The sequence below is a fragment of the Schistocerca nitens genome, chromosome 2 (genome assembly GCF_023898315.1).
Source record: "Schistocerca nitens isolate TAMUIC-IGC-003100 chromosome 2, iqSchNite1.1, whole genome shotgun sequence".
Lineage (NCBI taxonomy): Eukaryota > Metazoa > Arthropoda > Insecta > Orthoptera > Acrididae > Schistocerca > Schistocerca nitens.
In genome coordinates, this window is record NC_064615.1 from 1,026,448,317 (window position 1) to 1,026,475,470 (window position 27,154).

The 27,154-nt window shown below is 42.3% G+C and overlaps 2 protein-coding genes and 1 non-coding gene across 3 annotated transcripts in view; all 3 read left to right on the forward strand.

Moving 5' to 3' along the window:
* Positions 1–2,061, forward strand: part of LOC126237373 (uncharacterized) — a 786,945-nt gene extending 784,884 nt beyond the window's left edge. The window contains exon 14 of the mRNA XM_049947458.1: positions 1,822–2,061. Coding sequence (XP_049803415.1) covers positions 1,822–1,852 — 31 coding nt within the window. The 3' untranslated portion in view covers positions 1,853–2,061. The remainder of the gene's footprint in view (positions 1–1,821) is intronic.
* The window catches only part of LOC126237374 (uncharacterized), a 274,642-nt gene extending 271,403 nt beyond the window's left edge, over positions 1–3,239 (forward strand). The window contains exon 15 of the mRNA XM_049947459.1: positions 2,899–3,239. The gene's annotated coding sequence lies outside the window, so the exon portion shown is untranslated. The remainder of the gene's footprint in view (positions 1–2,898) is intronic.
* Positions 3,240–20,019: 16,780 nt separating this feature from the next.
* Positions 20,020–20,094, forward strand: Trnas-uga (transfer RNA serine (anticodon UGA)). Its single transcript has one exon. It is a non-coding gene; the product is annotated as a tRNA-Ser (tRNA).
* Positions 20,095–27,154: the final 7,060 nt, after the last annotated feature.

Consider the following 27,154-nt stretch of genomic DNA (forward strand, 5'->3'; position numbering starts at 1 on the left):
CTTCCCTTTTTCCTCTCATGGCTTGTGTGCCTATAATTTTTAATATCAATGAACAGTGTACTGCCCAGAAAATAGATGATCAACGGAGAAAATTCGCAATAATTAAAATTCCCTGTGAAGTAGTGAATATACCTAAACCTGACAGCCTCTGCAGTCGTACGCAACCTTCATGGAAGAAATGATTTCAAAGAGGCAGAGTTTGCTCTCTCAGTGATTTCTTTGCTCCTCAGTAACGGTTCTTGTGAAAGGGTTTTTTCTAAAGAGGTTTAATGAAAATCAAGATCAGGGACAGGCTGGCATTAGAATGCTGTAAATGGGCTCATTCTGTCATGTCAAGCTGCGAAAGGATGAAGTGGGTCCGAACATTTCCAGATCACCTGGAAGATGCTAAACTCAATGACAACCAATTTGTATGGTGCAGTAGCAATTGAAGGATGTGGCGGACTTTCTGACGGATAGAGCGAGAAATGTGTCTGCTAATACTGCCCGTGAACACGAATAGTGTATTTTTTCAGTATCGCCAGCGTTATACACCCTTACACAAAAAAAACCGCACCACGAAGGATTTATCCGAACGGTATTCGTATATGTGGTGTGTATGTACAGAAAGAAAAATGATTACAATTTCAGCAAAACTGCCTTAATTGTTCAAGAGAAAGAGCTTCAGAAATTGAGCAAGTCAGTAATCATTGATCCACCCCTGGCCGATATGTGAGCATTTATTCGGCATAGCATTGGTCGATAAAGTTGTTAGATGTCCTCTTGATGGATGTAGTGACAAATTCTGTCCAATTGGCACGTTACATCGTTAAAACCCGGAGCTGTTCGAGGGCCCTACCCATAATGCTCCAAATGTTGTCAGTTGAGGAAGGGTAGGGGTTGGCAAGCTCGAAGACAGGCAGTTAAACTCCATCCGTATGCGGGGGACATTATCTTGCTGAAATGTAATCCCAGGATGGCTTGCTAAGAAGGGCAACAAAACGGGGCGTCGAATACCGTCAACAGGCCCGTTTCACACTGGGACACTGGTGACGGTCACCTGCGACGGTCACCGACAGATATACGTTCGTTTGAACTGGAGCGTTCACAGCACGACACTACACTGCCTCACCGAGCCACTGTGACGCTGCAGTGACTCACCCTCACCACATGTGATGGTCAAGGTTACTGTGTTCACAGCAGTCACCGCCGGACATGCATTAGTTTGAACTGGAGAGTTCGCACTGGGACACAGATCACAGACACAGCGTTGCAGATTTGCCAACAGACGGCTGTCATTTTTGTGCTAATGACGCGAAACATTCATTGTACATTATACTGTACACATTGTAGTCATGAGTTTAGATTTGATTAACACTGAAGACTTTATGAGTGAAGTAGAAAGTCGTCCTCCTATTCGGGATGTCAAAAGCGATGACTAGCAACAAAGTGGTGAAAACGAATGCTTGGCAACAAATTATAACGAAGTTTGTGCCTGATTTCAATGAGAAGAGCATAGATGAAAACAAATTGTATGTCGTATGTTCTTTTTTCAAATTTAATACCTTATTTTTCGGACCATAAAAGACTAGCGAAATTTAGTTGCTACGCCTGTAAAGGCGAGGAGGGTACTAGTTTTTAAGCACATTTGCATCCCTCACCCTTTTTCTTTTGCATTTACCAGTATCAAGTGTACCTTTATTCAGTCTTAATGCAATAAGAAGGGGCAATGTGTATCGCTAATGTGGCGAAAGCTCTATTCCACTCTGTATACTAAATCATGTCTTCACTTCCATGCAGAAACTGAGCCAGTCATAACACGAGGTTTTGTGCTGCCTGCAGGATGGCGCTGTTCGTGTTCTTCGTGGTGTGAAACGGACGCCTCCGCAAGAGCATCTGCGCGACCATTTCCTGCGCGGCCTTCAGCAGCTTCAGCAGCAGCACGGGAACTGGATACAGCCGCTCCCCGCATGCCAGCAGCAACACGCGCATCAACAACTCCGTGTCTGACATCCCACAGGTGCGAAATCGACGGAACGTAGAGATGCGGGACGAGTTAGAGCTCTCTGGCATGGAAGGCGGGCCCTACACGAGGAAACACGCTGGAAGATACTCGTGAAAACAAACACCCCTTTACATATGGGGTGGCCAGTAACCTTACCTTTGGCAGCCTAAAACTTACGGAACTGTTCAAAGTGAACCGTATTGTATCTGCAAACTAATAGGAACATTTTTCTTTCAGTTACAGTCATAAACATCTTTATTGTTTCTATTAAATGTCTAGCACCGGATATCTCATCAACATTGTATCTGCAAACTAATAGGAACATTTTTATTTCAATTACAGTCATAAACATCTATATTGTTTCTATTAAATGTCTAGCACCAGATATCTCATCAACAATTTTCTGCATATTTGTTTTGGCCTAAAACAGAAACAACTTGTGCAATATTCTGTTTTATAAAGCCCCATTTGTGTAAGACTTCTTCGCTTGTGCAATAGGAAAAACCAAGTTATAGCCAGCTTCGGTTTCGGCCAGGTTCTATAAACCTAGTCAAAACTGTATTCTGATCATGAAGTTTTTCTTTAACTTCTGTAATTTTAAAATTTGCAGAACTGCAACAATCTTTGAGCCCAATTTTGTTCCTTTACTTTATGACCGATTAATTTTTCGTACAACCTTGTAGGTAGGGCAAACACAGCTATGAGTGTAGGGTGAAAAAGTTCTGAGCTTTTCCGGTCAAATATTTTAGTCATTTGAGTGCTGACATTTCGATATTCTCGTGTAAAAGTATTTCCTATTTTTGAAAAAAAATTTAAATCATAAAATAATTTACCATACCAGTGTATGTGTCAATGTTGTTATTCCTTATGAATGTATTGTTATACAGATGTTCATCTGAAGGTGTGGCTTTTAGTACCGCGAAACCGATAGTAGTCCAATAATAAAGGACTAAATACAGCTGCACGGTTTATTAACAGTTCCCTGTGTTGCAGTTGCAAGAATAGTATGATGCTGACGATCTGACAAGAAATGTCACTGGTGTTTATCATAGTTTTATTTTATTTATTTACATTTTCTTAATGTTCTGTACTCTAGTTAAGCCAACAGTGTCATTCTGCCACGTCCATCTGAGTGTGCACTTCAGGCTGTAGACAGAACATTCGGCGTTGAATTTTACGTTAGTTTTAGGTGAAAGCCCTTATCAACTGTAATGTTCATTATACAGTATGTCGAATAAAGCAAACACATAAAGTAGCGATTGCATTAGTTTTCTAAGCATATGATTTTTTATAAGGAGAGAAGCTGAAAAAGGGGTCCGATTTGGTGCTTTCCCCAGCATTGCCAGTTGCCAGAACAGGTAATGGCTGGAGTGCGTGGAGTCTGCGCAGAACGCATCACACACCACCAGTCTTCTTACTTACAGATGTCTGTAGTGTCATGATGGTGTTTCAAATTACTGGAGTCGAACTCTGACAATGTTATTTGACACAGTACACATTGATTTAACACTCTCTCTACAAAAACAAATTCCTCTTCCAACTTTTAATTCAACACTCTAGTTTGCTTCTTCATATTTACGGTTCTTAGGTAGAATTGTAACTATTAAGGGGACCTGGACGTGGAATGACTGAAATTTTTGAAAACATTTTTTGTCACCACCTCAAAGACAATTTTATCCCGTTTAAAAAAATGTGTTTTTTTATTTACTTTTCAGTTGTTTATTTGGTCTTAAACGCTCTTTGAACAGATGTCTGCAAACCAGCCACGCTCATGCGACAAGCTAGGAATATCATCCTAAACATTTCTTGCCTGCCATAGTCGTGGAAACAATAAAGCCAATACACAGGGACCTTGAAGATACAAAATTACTTACAAAATGTCTACATGGCCATACACAAAACCCTAATGAGAGTTTCAACAACTGCGTGTGGCAACGAGTACCAAAGACAGTGTTTGTTGGATGGATAGTACTCAAAATGTGTGTGATGTATGCTGTCATCTGTTTCAGTGATGGTGTAATCAGCAGGACAAAAGTAATGGACATATTAGACATCCAACCAGGTAATAATATGATAGGCCATAGATCGTCAGCGACTAGTTGTAGCTGAAAGGGCTGTGGAAGCCACCACTAAAGAGTCCAGAGTAAGGAAAAGGATCCTGAAAAAGTCTACAGAGGATAAAGAAGCAGCTGGCCATCAAGATTATGCTGCTGGAATGTTCTGAAAGAGGCCTACAATGAGTCAAAGACACTTAACATTTTTTTCTCATGTTCTCGAAACTACATTATCAGAACATTAGGTACGTATAACTTCACAATGGTTTTACCCATGTTCACCAAATTTCTCTCAAGTGAAGAATGGGACAGAATATTTGTATCATGCCTAATACATCGCAGGAATGATCTATGTTTGTCATTCTATATAATTTAGCGGTATATTTAGACAAAATAGTAATGTGGTATAATAAGGGTTTTTCTATTTCCTCGGATATACTCCAAATTACAAAACGAGAGGCATGATGTGTTCCTATGACTGTTGACAGCAGCCTGCCACAGTTTGAATGCTATTAGACCAAGGATGGACCAGAAAATGGTACCAGAATGGGAACACGTATTATAAAAAAACTATCAGGCAAAATACTGTAATTCTTAAACTATAACAGATATTTCAATAAATTTCCTTTTACAGCTTGAGTTAAAGTCATTCATTGCTGGTAAAAAATCACAACTTTCTCCGCATTGTAGATAAAAAGTAATGTGCACTGAGAGTGAGGTATAAAAATGCAGCCCATTCACGACCAGGTCCCCTTAAGTCACCAGCAATAATCATAATCTTATTCAAATGATGTTACTATATGGAGTACAGCAATCACATTATTCGCTACAAGAGTGACTGACTACAAACTGTAACAATACTATGAAAAGGGTAGTTGCTATTCACCACATAGCGGAGATTCTGAGTCGCAGATAAGCACAACAAATTCTGCTAGACAAGCTCAAGTATTGTGGCATGAGTGGGACAGTGCACAAATGGTTTAATTCGTACCTAACTGGAAGAGTGCAGAAAGTAGAAATAAGTAGTTCTCGTAACATGCAAAGATCAGCACATTCCTCAAACTGGGGAACTATCAAGAATGGGGTTCCACAAGGGTCAGTCTTGGGTCCTTTGTTGTTCTTATTATATATTAATGACTTGCCATTCTATATTCATGAAGAGGCAAAGTTAGTTCTCTTTGCTGATGATACAAGTATAGTAATCACACCTGACAAACAAGAATTAACTGATGAAATTGTCAATACTGTATTTCAGAAAATTACTAAGTGGTTCCTTGTAAACGGACTCTCACTGAATTTTGATAAGACACGGTACATACAGTTCCATACAGTGAATGGTATGACGCCATTAATAAATATAGACCTTAATCAGAAGCATATAGCTGAGGTAGAATATTGCAAATTTTTAGGTGTGTCCATTGATGAGAGATTAAATTGGAAGAAACACATTGATGATCTGCTGAAACGTTTGAGTTCAGCTACTTATGCAATAAGGGTCATTGCAAATTTTGGTGATAAACATCTTAGTAAATTAGCTTACTATGCCTATTTTCACTCATTGCTTTCATATGGCATCATATTTTGGGGTAATTCATCACTGAGGAATAAAGTATTTATTGCACAAAAGCGTGTAATCAGAATAATAGCTGGAGTCCACCCAAGATCATCCTGCAGACATTTATTTAAGGATCTAGGGATATTCACAGTAGCTTCTCAGTATATATACTCTCTTATGAAAGTTGTTATTAACAACCAAACCCAATTCAAAAGTAATAGCAGTGTGCATAACTACAATACTAGGAGAAAGGATGATCTTCACTATTCAAGATTAAATCTAACTTTGGCACAGAAAGGGGTGAATTATACTGGCACTAAAGTCTTTGGTCACTTACCAAATAATATCAAAAGTCTGACAGATAACCAACAAGTATTTAAGAAGAAATTAAAAGAATTTCTGAATGACAACTCCTTCTACTCCATAGAGGAATTTTTAGATATAAATTAAGAAAAAAACAAAAAAATATTTAAAAAAATTAAAAAAATAAAAATAAAAATAAAGAAAAACAAAAAACACAATAAAATAAAGTTGTTATATTAACTTAAGTATGTTGTTAAATTAACCTAATTATGTCATGTATTGGAAAATTCGACTCGTTCCACTTCATTACGAAATATCGTATTCATGATCCATGGAACTAGTATTAATCTAATCTAATCTAATCTAATCTAGAGCTTTCGGCCAAAAAGGCCACACTCTGGCTTCAGGTGCCACACACGGTGATCATGTGTCTATGAGTTGCGTTTGCGTGAGTGCGCGTTTGAAAGAGAATGATCTTGTGGCATTGTTGGCGGGGAGGGTTGCAAGTCCTATTTCAGGTGACGCAACGTTGGGCGACTTGGGTGTCGGCGATTAAGAAATGAGCATGAGGACAACACTCAGTCCACGAGCGGACAAACTCTCCAACCCGACCGGAAGTCGAACCCGGGTGCGCTGCATGGTAGGCAAGCACGTAACTACTCAGCTAAGTAGACGAACGTGTGTGTGTGTGTGTGTGTGTGTGTGTGTGTGTGTGTGATATTGTTACATTTCATCTAGGATTTTCCATTGTTTGACTACAAACTATCGTGCACAGTGTTATCAAGGCGACAACAAGGCTGCGCAAAGGGTTACTAACTCGTACAATTGTGGGGCATACAACAGTTTCAACGCTTGTACGATATTATATTCAACGATACCGGCTAAACATGACAATTTCCTTTCTGGCTTGTCACAGCGAAATGAAACGAAAATAAATAATTCTGACTGTACTCCGGCCGGAGATAATATTCAATCAGTGGACTGGAATTACAGAGTCAGGCAAACCTCAGGCAATAATAATAGTAATTGCCATTTGCTGTCATGGCGCGCCTTTCGTCAGTACGTTCACACTTTCAGTCCGATTACTAATCGTGAGGTCCTATACGGGTATGGTGGTTTAAAACTACAATTGAACTATTGTTTACCACAACATGTTATTCCGGAAGAGATAGTGCTGAGGAAATAGGCAAGAGAAAAGCTGTGTAACTCAAGAAAAAACAAAAAGGAAAAGAATGATGGGCGGCTGCTCAACGAAACCGTGTGCAGAAAACGTAAGTACCGAAAAGAAGTGAACAAAATACAGAATTCCGTGGTTGGACTGAATCCCTTAAAGACCAAGTTTCTCCGGGGCAGTGTGTGTTGTGTAAATCTGGTTTTACAGCAGAATTATCAGTAGTGAAAAACCATACGAAAGTTGCTAAGCAAAAATGGTCTTGGCTTCGGACAGGCTGAGGGAACTTTGTTTCAGTGCAGCACTTCAACTAGTGACAACAGGAAACGTGCATCGGAGGAAAAGGAACAGAAGTACGTCCTTGTGCTTTTCGGCCAGAAAGTAATGTTGTTGTAAGACTTGCACCTAAACCATTTGCTCTCGGGGAGAGTAATTACAGTGACTCTAAAATTGTTTACATCTACATCTACATCTACATCTATACTCCGCGAGCCACCTTACGGTGTGTGGCGGAGGGTACTTATTGTACCACTATCTGATCCCCCCTTCCCTGTTCCATTCACGAATTGTGCGTGGGAAGAACGACTGCTTGTAAGTCTCCGTATTTGCTCTAATTTCTCGGATCTTTTCGTTGTGATCATTACGCGAGATATATGTGGGCGGTAGTAATATGTTGCCCATCTCTTCCCGGAATGTGCTCTCTCGTAATTTCGATAATAAACCTCTCCGTATTGCGTAACGCCTTTCTTGAAGTGTCTGCCACTGGAGCTTGTTCAGCATCTCCGTAACGCTCTCGCGCTGACTAAATGTCCCCATGACGAATCGCGCTGCTTTTCGCTGGATCATGTCTATCTCTTCTATTAATCCAACCTGGTAAGGGTCCCATACTGATGAGCAATACTCAAGAATCGGACGAACAAGCGTTTTGTAAGCTACTTCTTTCGTCGATGAGTCACATTTTCTTAGAATTCTTCCTATGAATCTCAACCTGGCGCCTGCTTTTCCCACTATTTGTTTTATGTGATCATTCCACTTCAGATCGCTCCGGATAGTAACTCCTAAGTATTTTACGGTCGTTACCGCTTCCAATGATTTACCACCTATGGCATAATCGTACTGGAATGGATTTCTGCCCCTATGTATGCGCATTATATTACATTTATCTACATTTAGGGAAAGCTGCCAGCTGTCGCACCATTCATTAATCCTCTGCAGGTCTTCCTGGAGTACGTACGAGTCTTCTGATGTTGCTACTTTCTTGTAGACAACCGTGTCATCTGCAAATAGCCTCACGGAGCTACCGATGTTGTCAACTAAGTCATTTATGTATATTGTAAACAATAAAGGTCCTATCACGCTTCCTTGCGGTACTCCCGAAATTACCTCTACATCTGCAGATTTTGAACCGTTAAGAATGACATGTTGTGTTCTTTCTTCTAGGAAATCCTGAATCCAATCACAAACCTGGTCCGATATTCCGTAAGCACGTATTTTTTTCACTAAACGTAAGTGCGGAACCGTATCAAATGCCTTCCTGAAGTCCAGGAATACGGCATCAATCTGCTCGCCAGTGTCTACGGCACTGTGAATTTCTTGGGCAAATAGGGCGAGCTGGGTTTCACATGATCTCTGTTTGCGGAATCCATGTTGGTTATGATGAAGGAGATTTGTATTATCTAAGAACGTCATAATACGAGAACACAAAACATGTTCCATTATTCTACAACAGATTGACGTAAGTGAAATAGGCCTATAATTATTCGCATCTGATTTATGACCCTTCTTGAAAATGGGAACGACCTGTGCTTTCTTCCAGTCGCTAGGTACTTTACGTTCTTCCAGAGATCTACGATAAATTGCTGATAGAAAGGGGGCAAGTTCTTTAGCATAATCACTGTAGAATCTTAAGGGTATCTCGTCTGGTCCGGATGCTTTTCCGCTACTAAGTGATAGCAGTTGTTTTTCAATTCCGATATCGTTTATTTCAATATTTTCCATTTTGGCGTCCGTGCGACGGCTGAAGTCAGGGACCGTGTTACGATTTTCCGCAGTGAAACAGTTTCGGAACACTGAATTCAGTATTTCTGCCTTTCTTCGGTCGTCCTCTGTTTCGGTGCCATCGTGGTCAACGAGTGACTGAATAGGGGATTTAGATCCGCTTACCGATTTTACATATGACCAAAACTTTTTAGGGTTCTTGTTTAGATTGTTTGCCAATGTTTTATGTTCGAATTCGTTGAATGCTTCTCTCATTGCTCTCTTTACGCTCTTTTTCGCTCCGTTCAGCTTTTCCTTATCAGCTATGATTCGACTACTCTTAAACCTATGGTGAAGCTTTCTTTGTTTCCGTAGTACCTTTCGTACATGATTGTTATACCACGGTGGATCTTTCCCCTCGCTTTGGACCTTAGTCGGTACGAACTTATCTAAGGCGTACTGGACGATGTTTCTGAATTTTTTCCATTTTTGTTCCACATCCTCTTCCTCAGAAATGAACGTTTGATGGTGGTCACTCAGATATTCTGCGATTTGTGCCCTATCACTCTTGTTAAGCAGATAGATTTTCCTTCCTTTCTTGGCATTTCTTATTACACTTGTAGTCATTGATGCAACCACTGACTTATGATCACTGATACCCTCTTCTACATTCACGGAGTCGAAAAGTTCCGGTCTATTTGTTGCTATGAGGTCTAAAACGTTAGCTTCACGAGTTGGTTCTCTAACTATCTGCTCGAAGTAATTCTCGGACAAGGCAGTCAGGATAATGTCACAAGAGTCTCTGTCCCTGGCTCCAGTTCTGATTGTGTGACTATCCCATTCTATACCTGGTAGATTGAAGTCTCCCCCTATTACAATAGTATGATCACGAAACTTCTTCACGACGTTCTGCAGGTTCTCTCTGAGGCGCTCAACTACTACGGTTGCTGATGCAGGTGGCCTATAGAAGCATCCGACTATCATATCTGACCCACCTTTGATACTTAACTTAACCCAGATTATTTCACATTCGCATTCGCTAATAACTTCACTGGATATTATTGAATTCTTTACTGCTATAAATACTCCTCCACCATTGGCGTTTATCCTATCCTTGCGGTATATATTCCATTCTGTGTCTAGGATTTCGTTACTGTTCACTTCCGGTTTTAACCAACTTTCCGTTCCTAATACTATATGCGCACTATTTCCTTCAATAAGAGATACTAATTCAGGAACCTTGCCCTGGATACTCCTGCAGTTTACCAATATTACGTTAACTTTTCCTGTTTTTGGTCTCTGAGGACGGACGTTCTTTATCAACGATGATAATGTTCTCTCTGGTAAGCCGTCAGGTATTTTATCGTTTCGCCCAAGGGGGGGTCCCTCTAACCTAAAAAACCCCCGTGTGCACGCCACACGTACTCTGCTACCCTAGTAGCTGCTTCCGGTGTGTAGTGCACGCCTGACCTGTCTAGGGGGGCCCTACAGTTCTCCACCCAATAACGGAGGTCGATGAATTTGCAACCATTATAGTCGCAGAGTCGTCTGAGCCTCTGGTTTAGACCCTCCACACGGCTCCAAACCAGAGGACCGCGATCGACTCTGGGCACTATGCTGCAGATATTAAGCTCAGCTTGCACTCCGCGTGCGATGCTGGTTGTCTTCACCAAATCAGCCAGCCGCCGGAAGGAACCAAGGATGGCCTCAGAACCCAAGCGGCAGGCGTCATTCGTTCCGACATGTGCTACTATCTGCAGCCGGTCACACCCAGTGCGTTCAATAGCTGCCGGAAGGGCCTCCTCCACATTACGGACGAGACCCCCCGGCAAGCACACCGAGTGCACACTGGCATTCTTCCCCGACCTACCCGCTATTTTCCTGAGGGGCTCCATAACCCGCCTAACGTTGGAGCTCCCTATAACTAATAGGCCCGCCCTCTGTGACTGTCGGGACCTTGCCGGAGAATCGGCCACTGGCCCAACAGGCGAGGCATCCTGTGGTGGCTCGGAAACGATGTCATCACCACTAGGAAGCACCCCGTACCTGTTGGAAAGGGGTAAGGCAGCCGCCACGCGGCCAGATCCCACCTTCGCCTTTCGGCCAGGCACGCGCGAGCCCACCACTGTCCGCCATTCACCCTGGAGTGATGGCTGACCGGTAAGATGCTCACTGCCGGAAGACGCAGCGACATCAGGGGTTCCATGTGATTCCAAGGCCACCGAAGTAGGCATAGGTCTCACCACAGTTGCCCCAACGCCACTACGAGCCGACGCCTGCGCCTCGAGCTCGATGAGCCTAACAGACAAAGCCTCCACCTGTCCCCGAAGAGTGGCCAATTCTCCTTGCGTCCGCTCACAACAACCACAGTCCCTACACATGACTATGTTTACCCTACTCTATACGGTGACAAATTCCCAAGATAATCTTCTGATGAGCTACTCTAATAATCAAGAAACACTCACTGAAATACGAGACGCGAAAACTACGCTAGGTTTTCCCAGAAAAACTATTTAAAAGCTAAGCGCAGCAAATAAGTACAAAAACACTGTTATTGAAATAAAAGGTTCTACCTAGTAAGCACTCGAACACGCAAGAAATTACAAAAATAAACTAGTAATTACACAGATAACTGAAAATAAGTCGCTGCTGTTTGTAAAATATGTAAGAAGCAAACGGTGTACTCGCCTTAGTAGTAGCAGGAGCTAGCGATGCGCTCTCGCTGACGGTCTACATTAGTTGAAACTAAAGCCACAAATATTGTGAAAAATGTGACTAGTAAGTGCGCCAGTGGAGAATAAACAGACGTTTAGAACAATGTGAAGTTCAACATCACGAGTGACGAGTCCACTGATATCATTTACATAAAAAGCTTGTGCATATGTGAGGTACTACAGCGACGAGAAAAGTGGAGGCTAAATTTTTGAAGTTAGCGCAGGTGTGCTCCCATGATGACACTGAAGACTCTCATTTAGGTACTACTGCAGAACGGCTGTACAATAGTCATTTCTGTATTCGAAGATGCAGACATTGATATTAAGAGTGTAATGTGATAGAGGCGGGCGCAACATTATGTTTGGCGGGACACCGGTGTGGCAGAGAGGATGGAGAATGAACTTCAGTTGTCGCCTTTGGTAAAGTGTATATGCCGTTCTCTGCAAATACGCGCAAGTGAAGCATGTAAAATGTTACCTACAGTCCTTGATTATTTGTGCAGTAACATATGTGGTGTGTTCAAAAGTCGTGCAAAACGTCAAGCACAGCTCAAGGAATTCCAGGAGTTTTGGAATACAGACTCTCATAGAATTCTCAGACCATCTCAGACCAGTTGGCTATCTTTGTCACAAGTGGCTGACCGGATTATAGAACAATGGGAACCCCTAAAATACTACTTCACGGGGAGTGCTTCGAAGAACGTCTGCTGTCTGCAGACGCTATCGTAATGGCAATGAATAATGCATAGAGGAAAGTTCTATGTTCTTCAGTGGATTCTACCACAATTCTCCAGGCTGAATGAACTTTTTCAAGACAAACAGACGCTTATTACTTTGCTGCAGAAAAGTATATCATCAAACTGCAAAAGTGTTTTGAACGAGTACCTAAATGAACAGTATTTGAACCAAATAAACGCCAAGGACGCAAATCATGTAGACAAAGACACGTCTGGGTGTAAATGTGATGAGCGAATTTGTTAGGCTGTTATCTTCAAAATAAGGTTCTAACAAAATATGTGGGCACTCGCTGTGTAAGTAGGCTGTTTAGGTTTCTATATTGGTAACGCCACGTAACACTCTGTTTGAAAATCACTGACTGTGCTGTGTGCAGTCTGCGGCAGGTCGGCATTGTTGCAATATTTGCTATTGTAGTGTTGGGCAGTTGGATGTGAACAGCGCGTAGCGTTGCGCAGTTGGAGGTGAGCCGCCAGCAGTGGTGGATGTGGGGAGAGAAAGGGCAGAATTTTGTGAGCGGACGATCTGGACGTGTGTCCGTCAGAAAGAGTAAATTTGTAATATTGGATATCATGAACTGATATATACAGGGTGAGTCACCTAACGTTACCGCTGGATATATTTCGTAAACCACATCAAATACTGACGAATCGATTCCACAGACCGAACGTGAGGAGAGGGGCTAGTGTAATTGGTTAATACAAACCATAAAAAAATGCACGGAAGTATGTTTTTTAACACAAACCTACGTTTTTTTAAATGGAACCTCGTTAGTTTTGCTAGCACATCTGAACATATAAACAAATACGTAATCAGTGCCGTTTGTTGCATTGTAAAATGTTAATTACATCCGGAGATATTGTAACCTAAAGTTGACGCTTGAAACCTCCGACGTTCAGTTGCGTGTTGTAACAACCACGGGCCACGGTCGGCGAGCAGCATCTGCAGGGACATGTTTACTATGACGACCGTGTTTACGAGTGTGGCAGGAGTGCACTGTTGTGGTTTGGTCTAGCTGTCGCAGTGTCCGCATGTAGCGCTTGCTGCTATTGTTATTCTGCATTCGTCTCCGCACGCAGACCAACTGTAGTACACCGTGTTACCAGACGTCTGTGATAGTGTAGTGTTGTAGGAACTGTGACCATGGTGTATTCGAACTCTGAAAAGGCGGAGATGATACTCATCTATGGCGAGTGTCGACGAAATGCAGCTGAAGCCTGCAGGGTGCATGCACAACGGTACCTGGACAGAGAGCATCCAACGTGCCGCACATTGCAAAACATCTACCGCCAACTGTATGCAACAGGTATGGTCGTAGCACGCAAACGGGTTCGTAACAGGGCCGTCACAGGAGAAGCGGGTGCAGTTGGTGTGTTAGCTGCTGTTGCCATAAACCCACACATGAGTACACAGTACATTGCGAGAGCCGGTGGACTGAGTCAAAGTAGTGTCATGCGCATACTGCATCGTCACCTCTTTCACCCATTTCATGTAAATTTGTAATATTGGATATCATGAACTGATATATACAGGGTGAGTCACCTAACGTTACCGCTGGATATATTTCGTAAACCACATCAAATACTGACGAATCGATTCCACAGACCGAACGTGAGGAGAGGGGCTAGTGTAATTGCATCAGCAATTACATGGTGATGACTTTAATCATCGAGTGCAATTCTGTCAATGGGCATTACACCTGTTTACCGATGAAGCGGATTTCACAAACCACGGGGCAGTGAATCTACGGAACATGCATTACTGGTCCGTGGACAATCCTCGCTGGCTCAGACAGGTAGAGCGACAGCGACCGTGGACCGTAAATGTATGGTGCGGAATCATTGGCGACCACCTCATTGGTCTTCACTTCATTGCAGGGGCCCAAACAGCTGCAACATACATCGCGTTTCTACAGAATGATCTGCCAACGTTGCTCGAAAATGTCCCACTGGAAACGCGTCGACGTATGTGATATCAGCATGATGGTGCACCTGCACATTCCGCAATTAACACTAGGCTGACCCTTGACAGGATGTTCGACTGGCGTTTCATAGGACGTGGAGGACGCATAAATTGGCCAGCCCGTTCTCCTGATCTTACACCTCTGGACTTCTTTCTGTGGGGTACGTTAAAGGAGAATGTGTACCGTGATGTGCCTAAAACCCGAGAGGATATGAAACAACGTATTGTGGCAGCCTGCGGCGACATTACACCAGACGTACTGCGGCGTGTACGACATTCATTACGCCAGAGATTGCAATTGTGTGCAGCAAATGATGGCCACCACATTGAACATCTATTGGCCTGACGTGTCGCGACACACTCTATTCCACTCCGTCATTGAAAACGGAAACCACGTGTGCACGTGTACCTCACCCCTCATGGTAATGTACATGTGTGTCAGTGAGAAAGACCAATAAAAAGGTGTTAGCATGTGGACGTAATGTGCTGTTCTAGTCTCTTCTGTACCTAAGGTCCATCACCGTTCCCTTTGGATCCCTACGTAATTCGGTGCTCTCCGATACACACGATCGAACAGCGGAGGAGTGGTACTCAAGCGTCAACTTTACGTTACAATATCTCCGGATGTAATTAACATTTTACAATGCAACAAACGGCACTGATTACGTATTTGTTTATATGTTCAGATGTGCTAACAAAACTAACGGGTTTCCATTTAAAAAAATGTAGGTTTGTGTTAAAAAACATACTTCCGTGCATTTTTTTATGGTTTGTGTTAACCAATTACACTAGCCCCTCTCCTCACGTTCGGTCTGTGGAATCGATTCGTCAGTATTTGATGTTGTTTACGAAATATATCCAGCGGTAATGTTAGGTGACTCACCCTGTATATGATGACTTTGGAAAATTATTAAAGTAAATACATTGTTTGTTCTATATCAAAATCTTTCATATGCTGACTATGCCTATCAGTAGTCAGTGACTTCAGTAATTAGAATCTTTTATTTAGCTGGCAGTATTGGCGTTCGCTGTATTGCAGTAGTTCGAGTAACGAAGATTTTTGTGAGGTAAGTGATTTGTGAAAGGTATAAGTTATTGGTAGTCAGGGCCATTCTTTTGTAGGGATTTTTGAAAGTCAGATTTCGTTGCGCTAAAAATATTGTGTGTCAGTTTAGTGTTGATCAGAATACGTAAAGAGCGAAATGTCTGAGTACGTTCAGTTCTGCTCAGCTGTTTGAAAATCAAATAATGTAAGAGGTTTCTTAGCACAATCATTCATAAATTTTTCTAAGGGAATGTTTCAGCTGACGTGATTTTCTTGTTACAGGATCTTGTCAGTTAAAGGAAAGGTCGGATTTTGGCAACGACTCCACTTTTGCTCTTCGGCCTGTCTTCATCCCTTTAATGCAAGCACCGCATATTCTCGCAAACCTCCTTCCCTTTTTCCTCTCATGGCTTGCGTGCCTATAATTTTTAATCTCAATGAACAGTGTACTGCCCAGAAAATAGATGATCAACGGAGAAAATTCGCAATAATTAAAATTCCCTGTGAAGTAGAGAATATACCTAAACCTGACAGCCTCTGCAGTCGTACGCAACCTTCATGGAAGAAATGATTTCAAAGAGGCAGAGTTTGCTCTCTCAGTGATTTCTTTGCTCCTCAGTAACGGTTCTTGTGAAAGGGTTTTTTCTAAAGAGGTTTAATGAAAATCAAGATCAGGGACAGGCTGGCATTAGAATGCTGTAAATGGGCTCATTCTGTCATGTCAAGCTGCGAAAGGATGAAGTGGGTCCGAACATTTCCAGATCACCTGGAAGATGCTAAACTCAATGACAACCAATTTGTATGGTGCAGTAGCAATTGAAGGATGTGGCGGACTTTCTGACGGATAGAGCGAGAAATGTGTCTGCTAATACTGCCCGTGTACATGAATAGTGTATTTTTTCAGTATCGCCAGCGTTATACACCCTTACACAAAAAAAACCGCACCACGAAGGATTTATCCGAACGGTATTCGTATATGCGGTGTGTATGTACAGAAAGAAAAATGATTACAATTTCAGAAAAACTGCCTTAATTGTTCAAGAGAAAGAGCTTCAGAAATTGAGCAAGTCAGTAATCATTGGTCCACCTCTGGCCGATATGTGAGCATTTATTCGGCATAGCATTGGTCGATAAAGTTGTTGGATGTCCTCTTGATGGATGTAGTGACAAATTCTGTCCAATTGGCACGTTACATCGTTAAAACCCGGAGCTGTTCGAGGGCCCTACCCATAATGCTCCAAATGTTGTCAGTTGAGGAAGGGTAGGGGTTGGCAAGCTCGAAGACAGGCAGTTAAACTCCATCCGTATGCGAGGGGACATTATCTTGCTGAAATGTAATCCCAGGATGGCTTGCCAAGAAGGGTAACAAAACGGGGCGTATAATACCGTCAACAGACCCGTTTCACACTGGGACACTGGTGACGGTCACCTGCGACGGTCAACGACAGATATACGTTCGTTTGAACTGGAGCGTTCACAGCACGACACTACACTGCCTCACCGAGCCACTGTGACGCTGCAGTGACTCACCCTCACCACATGTGATGGTCAAGGTTACTGTGTTCACAGCAGTCACCGCCGGACATGCATTAGTTTGAATTGGAGTGTTCGCACTGGGACACGGATCACAGACACAGCGTTGCAGATTTGCCAACAGACGGCTGTCATTTTTGTGCTAATGACGCGAAACATTCATTGTACATTATACTGTACACATTGTAGTCGTGAATTTAGATTTGATTAACACTGAAGACTTTATGAGTGAAGTAGAAAGTCGTCCTGCTATTCGGGATGTCAAAAGCGATGACTAGCAACAAAGTGGTGAAAACGAATGCTTGGCAACAAATTATAACGAAGTTTGTGCCTGATTTCAATGAGAAGAGCATAGATGAAAAAAAAATTGTATGTCGTATGTTCTTTTTTCAAATTTAATACCTTATTTTTCGGACCATAAAAGACTAGCGAAATTTAGTTGCTACGCCTGTAAAGGCGAGGAGGGTACTAGTTTTTAAGCACATTTGCATCCCTCACCCTTTTTCTTTTGCATTTACCAGAGTCAAGTGTACCTTTATTCAGTCTTAATGCAATAAGAAGGTACAAAATGGATGAGCATGGAAACCATGAACTCACGCCTATAGGACGAATGAAGAAGAAATCTAAAGAATACTTATATTTAAAAATTTTCATAACAAAATTAAGGATGTCTTATCGTCGTCTTAAGGCCTTATGGTCCGAAAAATACAGTTAAAATATTATTGTCCATTCCTCTGATTTCTTCTTTCACTTCTCCTAGCAGTTCATCAAATGAAATTTTCGACACTCGAAAATACTGAAAAAAACTTCCTCTCACTAGGACATAAAGAGTATAAAACAATCCTTTCCCCAGCCGATCACGTAGCAGTGGATGTAATGAACGCCTTGTCTTCATTCTCCTCCTCCTCCTCCTCTTGCTTAGGAGTACTAACAAAAGTTCCTCCTCGCTCGAGTCCATTTCACTAACTAATCAGTTGGCAATAACTGCGGTGTCGGACACCGGTGATCAAGGAGTGTTCATCACAGTCACCGGTGACCGTCACTGGTGACCATCCCCAGTGTCCTAGTGTGAAACGGGCCTAAGAGCACCGTGGCTGCCAACCAATGGGGTCCTGCTATGAAATGAAGTGGCTCCCCCGAGTATCACTCCTGGTTGTGGGCTCGCATGGCAGGCGACAGTCAGGCTGGTGACCCACCGCTATCGCGGCGTCTCCAGACACGTCTTCTCTGCTCATCAACGCTCAGTTCAAAGTAGAACTCGTCACTGAAGACAATTCTACTCCAGTTAATGAGATTCCAGACCAAAGACTTGACTGGAGATGCCACAGACAGCCGTGCGATAGGAACCTGAATGCCGCCGGCCATAGGGCCCAACACCCAGGAGTGATAGTTTGGGATGCCATTTCATTTCATAACAGGACCTCACTGGTTGTCATCCGCGGGACCCTTACAGCACAGCGGTACATCAACAATATTCTACGCCTCGTCTTATTACCCTTAATGACAAGTCATCCTTCGCTTACATTTCGCATTTCGGCAAGATAATGCCCGCCCGCACACGGCGAAAGTTTATAATCCTTGTCTTCGTGCTTGCCAACACCTACCTTGGCGGGTAAAGTCACCGGATCTCTCCCCATTTGAGAACGCTTGGAGCATAATGACCAGAGGCCTCCAACCAGCTCGGGATTTTGACAATCTAAAGCGTCAGTTGGACAAAATTGGGTACGATTTCTCTGAGGTGGAAATTCAACAGCCCTGGCAGTCAAAACCAGAGCCGAATAACTTCTTGCATAACGGTCAGAGGTGGACCAAAGTGTTACTGACTCGCCCAATTTGTAAAGCTCATTCTCTTGAATTAATCATCAAAATTTTTCCGAAATTGTAATCATTTGCTTGTCTGAAAATGTGCATTACATCTAACTATTTCCGTCGTATTCGGATGATTCCTTCGTGGTGCGTCTTTTTTTAATTATATACGACAGCGAGTACTACTACTATTGCTGCTGGTGTTGCTGCAGCTACCACTACTACTACTACTACCACTACTACATTTCTATGCTGCGATTATTTAGTTTAAAGTATCTGATCTTCTATTATTATTATTATTATTATTATTATTGTTATTATTACTGCTATTACTGTTAGTTAATTTGTGTGCTAGCTTTATTATGTGTGATGTACGATAATTTTTAGTCAAAGATCTATAATTCTGAATAACATATACGATGTTTTCCATTTAAACGTTGGCAACACTGATTGTGCATGCATTGCCAAGTTGACAAGAACCCAGTTGGACTGACGATCCGTTTCCAGAATGAGATTTTCATTCTGCAGCGTAGTGTGCGCCGATATGAAACTTCCTGGCAGATTAAAACTGTGTGCTGGACCGAGACTCGAAATCGGGAACTTTGCCTTTTGCGGGCAAGTACTCTACCATCTGAGCTACCCAAGAACGACTCACGCCCCGTCCTCACAGCTTTACTTCTGCCAGTATCTCGTCTCCTACCTTCCAAACTTTACAGAAGCTCTCCTCCCAGGAAGTTTCATATCAGCACACACTCCGCTGCAGAGTGAAAATCTCATTCTGGAAATATCCCCCAGGCTGTGGCTAAGTTATGTCTCCGCAATATCCTTTCTTTCAGGAGATACTGGCAGAAGTAAAGCTGTGAGGACGGGGCGTGAGTCGTGGTTGGTAGCTCAGATGGTAGAGCACTTGCCCTTGAAAGGCAAGGGTCCCGAGTTCGAGTCTCGGTCCGGCACACAGTTTTAATCTGCCAGGAAGTTTCATATCAGCGCACACTCCGCTGCAGAGTGAAAACTCATTCTGGAAACATCCCCCAGGCTGTGGCTAAGCCATGTCTCCGCAATATCCTTTCTTTCAGGAGTGCTAGTTCTGCAAGGTTCGCAGGAGAGCTTCTGTAAAGTTTGGAAGGTAGGAGACGAGGTGCTGGCAGAAGTAAAGCTGTGAGGACGGGGCGTGAGTCGTGGTTGGGTAGCTCAGATGGTAGAGCACTTGCCCTTGAAAGGCAAGGGTCCCGAGTTCGAGTCTCGGTCCGGCACACCATTTTAATCTGCCAGGAAGTTTGACGATCCGTTGCATGCGATATCGCTGGGATCTGTCACACGGCTCGACCCTCCAAGCACGTGTGATTTGACAAGCGATCGCTACCATTGTTACTAACGCCGAGGTGTGGTGTAGTTCTGGAACGGAAGCGGAACTGTTGTCTTCAGCGGCGGCAGTAGTTACGCTGTATGCGTCTATAAATACTAGTAAAGGAAAAACTTGAACAAAAAATATGTTTCAAAGAGAAAAAAAAGTTATCTCATACTAATTTACTGAAGGAATTACGGTTTCACCCTAAAGATCGGCACAATAAAATGTGTATGAGTGGAAGTACTTACCGGGGGTTGCTAAAAATCATTACAACAGAAATACAAAACAGAGACACCAATGGGGCACTCAGTATCAGCTCACGAGTGCCTCACAGCAGCTTACAGCATTTTAGCAAGTGGGAGATCCTACGAAGATTTTAAATTTACGATATTGCTATCGCCACAGCCCCTGACAAAAATCATTACAGAAATATGTGCAGCCATTTATCGAACTTTGAAGGATTATCATAAGGTAATGTACTGAATGAAAAATTTCTATTCGCTAAATTTTTATTCTTGAAATTTGCAATATGAACACAAAAACGTTACAGTAATGGGTCGGAGTTCTAAATTCTTGAATGTCTGTATTTGTTTCACTATTAATTTGCAGAGTGTAGCTCAAATTCCCTATTTCTCCATGAAACAGTACTGCATTCAAAAATTCGTTCTTCATACAAACGCTGCATCTCGGGCATAGCTCTTAGCTCGCAGCCAACGTTTTGCCCAAATGCATCATAATAAGCCCCTTCGCGCATTTTGTCAAGAGTTTCCGTGATTGCCTCAAGGGTTTTATCAGATGCGATACCCTCTTCCTCTTGTTGAAAGATCTGCCAGATGCTTGTGTTAGAGTTGCATCAGCTATTTCTTCTGCTTCTTCTTCGTTTTCTTCATATCGTGTCTTCTGTTGTGTGCTGTTCATTCGGTTCCTGACACATACAATAACAATGTGTTTTATTTGTTGCAGTTCCTATCTAAAGACGAAGAATGTAAAGAAATCACGAAGGCTTTCGAAAATGGAATTTCCCTGACTGCAAGGAAGCAATTGATTGAGAACACTTGTCAATTATGCCTCCACCTGACGCAGGATCTTAATTTTTCAGTTATAAGAACTTTCACACCCAGGTGCTTTTCGCCACTGTTAATGCAAAGTGTTAGCTCATTTACTTTCATTATGGCACAAATTATCTTTTTTCAGATAGTGGGGTAACTCGAAATATAGATTTCCATAGGAAATTTGTCCATGGCACTTGCAACTACCCTCAACATCTGAGGTGAATGGGTATACGCTAACCAATGTATTTAACGTAATAGGCACACTATGGGATCTAAAGTATCCGGACACCCACAAAAAACATACGTTTTTCATATTAGGTGCAGTGTGCTGCCACCTACTGCCAGATACTCCATATCAGCGACCTCAGTAGTCATTAGACATCGCGAGAGAGCAGAATGGGGCGCTCCGCGGAACTCAAGGACTTCGAACGTGGACAGGTTATTGGATGTCATTTGCGTCATACGTCTGTACGCGAGATTTTCACACTCCTAAACATCCCTAGGTCCACTGTTTCCGATGTGATAGTGAAGTGGAAACGCGAATGGACACGTACAGCACAAAAGCGTGCAGGCCGACCTGGTCTTTAAACTGACAGAGACCGCCGACAGTTGAAGAGGGTCGTAATGTGTAATAGGCAGACAGCTATTCAGACCATCGCATAGGTATTCCAAACTGCATCAGGATCCACTGCAAGTACTATGGCAGTTATAAGGGAGGTGAGAAAACTTGGATTTCATGGTCGAGTGGTTGCTCATAAGCCACACATCACGCCGGTAAATGCCAAACGACGCCTCGCTTGGTGTAAGGAGCGTAAACACTGGACGATTGAACAGTGGAAAAACGTTGTGTGGAGTGACGAATCACGGTACACAATGTGGCGATCCGATGTCAGGGTGTGGGTATGGCGAATGCCCGGTGAACGTCTTCTGCCAGCGTATGTAGTGCCAACAGTAAAATTCGGAGACGGTGGTGTTATGTTGTGGTTGTGTTTTTCATGGAGGGGGCTTGCACCCCTTGTTATTTTGCGTGGCACTATCACAGCACAGGCCTACATTGAAGTTTTAAGCACCTTCTTGCTTCCCACTGTTGAAGAGCAATTCGGGGATGGCGATTGCATCTTTCAACATGATCGAGCACCTGTTCATAATGCACGGCCTGTGGCGGAGTGGTTACACGACAATAACATCCTGTAATATACCAGCCTGCACAGAGTCCTGATCTGAATCCTATAGAACGCCTTTGGGATGTTTTGGAACGCCGACTTCGTCCTCACCGACCGACATCGATACCTCTTCTCAGTGCAGCACTCCGTGAAGAATGAGCTGCCATTCCCCAAGAAACCTACCAGCCAGCACCTGATTGAGTCGGAACTGTCATCTAGGCTAAGGGTGGGCCAACATCATATTCAATTCCGGCATTACCGATTGAGGGCGCATCAAACTAGTAAGTCATTTTCAGCCAGGTGTCCGGATACTTTTGATCACATAGTGTATCATTTTTCTGGTTTTACATTTAATTTTAGTGTACTGAAATGGTTGTAATCGCTGTTATTGAACATAACAGTAATAAACGTGGACTTTAGATGAACGCATGTTCACTCAATTAGGGGTCACTGCAGGTCGTGTCTCCTGTCATCTCAGATCGTCATAAAACTTGTTAAGATGCTTATGCTTATAACGTAATAGCTGCTGCATATTCTTTATGATCTCAGAATAAAACTTCTTTTTATATTGAATTCCCATTGTACTGCTGCTTCGACAATTTGTCTCAGTGAGAATGTCCATGCAAAGTGATACTTGCCTATGGAAATATTCATAACTAGAATCTTTATGAAGTTCCTGATTTGGAATTTTTTTGGTGGTTAAGAGACGCGTATGGTTACCAGAAATACTATTATTTAAGCAGTAAAGTTACAAAGAAAATTACATAAAATATTAATGTATGTCATTTTCCAATTTCTGGAAAAGTTACAATACCGTTGAAAAGAACATTTATGACATTTCTGCAACTTGCTGGGAATCTAGTTTTGCTCTTAAATAATTTACAAGACCGTAGGCTTTCTAATAAAATAAAAAATTGGTAGGTTTTGTATTAATTGACACACGAATAAATCAGAAATCAGCGTCTTCTCATTAGAAGTCCAGCGGTGTGATGACCTATTTTACCACACACATCTTTGAAACCAACACCCGCAGTTCCAAACCAAACCTTCGTGAATGGGGGAAGGACGGCTACCGTACCAGATAACCATCAAGGGGCTGCGGGAGTGTGTGGCGGAGTTATAGCGGCGCGGAAGGACAAACCATGCTTATATTTTTTATTATGCTGTCAAGAACAAATGTCCCCTTTTCAGACCCATATCTTCATAACTAACCTCTGCAGTTCCAAAATAAAGCCTTCTTCATATGTGGGGGAATCCCCATATGGTTGCAAAATTCGCTTGTGAGGCTTTGGCGGCACACACACAGACACGCCATACTTACTTTTAAATATATACATTGAGTTGTTTTATCACAGTTCATGAGAGCCAAAGCTACCTAGTCGAAGAAAGATTCAACGAAAACCTCAGCGCCAAAAAGTAATTAAGGCAGAGTAATGAAATTTTGAGAATATATTTCTCTAGGTAACATACACATTGTAATTCTGTCAGAGACAGCAAAGGACTTGGAAGAGCAGTTGAACGGAATGGATGGTGTCTTGAAGGGAGGATATAAGATGAACATCAACAAAAGCAAAACGAGGATAATGGAATGTAGTCGAATTAAGTCGGGTGATGCTGAGGGTATTAGACTAGGAAATGAGACACTTAAAGTAGTAAAGGAGTTTTGCTATTTGGGGAGCAAAATAACTGATGATGGTCGAAGTAGAGAGGATATAAAATGTAGACTGGCAATGGCAAGGAAAGCGTTTCTGAAGAAGAGAAATTTGTTAACATCGAGTATAGATTTAAGTGTCAGGAAGTCATTTCTGAAAGTATTTGTATGGAGTGTAGCCATGTATGGAAGTGAAACATGGACGGTAAATAGTTTGGACAAGAAGAGAATAGAAGCTTTCGAAATGTGGTGCTACAGAAGAATGCTGAAGATTAGGTGGGTAGATCACTTAACTAATGAGGAGGTACTGAATAGGATTGGGGAGAAGAGGAGTTTGTGGCACAACTTGACCAGAAGAAGGGATCGGTTGGTAGGACATGTTCTGAGGCATCAAGGGATCACCAATTTAGTATTGGAGGGCAGCGTGGAGGGTAAAAATCGTAGAGGGAGACCAAGAGATGAGTACACTAAGCAGATTCAGAAGGATGTAGGTTGCAGTAGGTACTGGGAGATGAAGAAGCTTGCACAGGATAGAGTAGCATGGAGAGCTGCATCAAACCAGTCTCAGGACTGAAGACCACAACAACAACAGGTAACATACTTAATTGGTGAACATTGTAAGATCACAGGTTAATGTATGCGCGAGATAAGTCACTGCAAATGTGAAATGCCGATATGTTAGTAACCGGTGTAACCACCAGAATGTTGAATGCAAGCAGGCAAATCTGCATGCACTGTGTTCTATCGTGCAAGTACTGTATGGTAGCTTTTAGAATAGAGTCCCATGCCGGTTGCGCTTGGGTTTGGTTAACACAGGGACGCTTATAGTGCGTTTAAAGTAAGTTGCGACTTCTGACAGTTCAGTATGAAGCAAGTGGAGCGGAGCGTAGTTGCCAGTATATGCTGGATGCGTCAGCAGATGATCACAGTATAGTTTAGTGCCAGGCCTACTCGGCGCGGAATCTGGCACGCTTGCTTGACTGCGTGAACAGCAAGCTGCCCGATCTACGATCTTTCTCGAACGATTTAAAAGTAACTATTCGGTAATAAATTCTTATTCTCGCACAGCTTATAGTTTACTTCGGCAGCTTCATGATGAACCGCCTATCATTCCGTTGATGGTCATAGTTATCGTCATATTTCGATAGTAGGTAAACTATAGCAAGAAAAATAGTTATCGCTATGAATTAGTATTTGATGCGTGTCAGGTTACATTTTGCTGTATTAAATGTAGATAATACATTGAATTATACTTGGAAGGATTGAACTTGGAAGGATATCGCTGTCTGTTTCCAAACTCGAGAAAATGGAATGTGCGTAAATGTTCCGTCACGAACTCGTGCATCAATGAAAAAATTAGAATGAAATATTCATAGATGCCTCCTATCTTACAAATGGTAGATATCGAAACAAGTTTCTGGCAAACGATAGCGCGCAAAGACGTGTGTGTTTCGCCATATGTTTAATACGCAAATTTCCATATATACCGCGATATTCAAGCGATTATAGATTCTTTCAAAGAAATAATGTAATTATTGAGGGCCATCGATAGCTGGTGAAACGAGAACTCCTGTGTGTTTTGTAACAATATAAATGAAGAAGTTAAAAGTTTATTTTTATGCTAAAAATTGGCTGTTCTGTAAACTATCGAACTTACTTGCACCAAGTTGTTAGTTTAATAACACGCTATTTCAGGATTCTATCAGAACTGCATTAGAATGTTAGTGAGATGAATACTTCTATACTCTTCTGTGTTTTGACAGAGAAGCAGATTTCAACATGGCAACAAGAGAAGTTACGTATTCCCTAAAAACTCGTTTCCTCAACTACCTTCTTGGTATGGCTGACAACTCAAGACCATTCCCGTCGTGTAATATTTGCAGTGGCTTCTTTTGACAGGATTTCGACCTTAGTGAGCGTAAACTTGCTGTTATTTTTTGCCACATTACTTTTCACCTAGGCCCATATACTCTGTCAGATGTGCATGATACTCAGGAAGCCTGATTAAACTATTCCCGTTACCGTTAGCTTGTTCATCGACCTGATAGCGTGAAGTTGTTGGCTTGTACAGCAGTAAAAGTTCCATTAACTTCGCCTTATGCATGTTAGGTACACCGGTCAGACAGACGTCAAAAGTCGCAACTAATTTTAAACGTACTATAATGTTGTTTGTTGGTGACACTGCCGGCCGGAGTAGCAAGGCGGTTCTAGGCACTACAGTCTGGAGCCGAGCGACCGCTACGGTCGCAGGTTCGAATCCTGCCTCGGGCATGGATGTGTGTAATGTCCTTGGGTTAGTTAGGTTTAATTAGTTCTAAGTTCTAGGCGACTGATGACCTCAGCAGTTAAGTCGCATAGTGCTCAGAGCCATTTGAACCATTTTTTGGTGACACTGAAGTTGTTGTCCGATGATGTCCCATACAACGTGCTCGATTGTAGACAGATCTAGTGATCGTGTAGGCCAAGACAACATGTCGACTTTCTATTGAGCATGTTTGGTTACAACAGCGATATGTGGGCTACCGTTATCCTGTTGGAAAACACTCCCTGGAACGCTGTTCATGAATAGCAGCAGACCAGGTGAAATCACCATATTGACGTACAAATTTGCAGGCAGGGTGTAACCTCCCCACAAAATTTTAAAAGTCAATATTAGTGAAATTGTAACCTCCCATCAAGAATATGAAAGTCAATGTTAAGTGAAATGTTGTCTTCACACAAAACCGAATAATAAAAATGAGCCAAGCGTAACCTCCTTGCAAAATTAAAGAATAATAATGGCCCAAATGTAAAGTCCCCACAAAATTAACATTAAGATGAACCTGATAAATTTTATAAGGGCAGCTGCGCTGACCTTCGACCCTGTGAAATAATTAAACCTGAGCACAAAACCAAAATTCTTACCTCAGTAAAACTGAATCAATATCTGGTCTTATTTTTCGGCACAGCTCCGTGCAATGCTGGCCCATCTTTAATTTTGATTCTTGGAGGGAATGCATGGGAAATATTATTTAACTTGAAATGAATCTTTTTGTTTAAAACAGTTACTTTAAAAGAAAATTATTATTGGGGCAATTCTTGAACAAATTAATTACAATTAA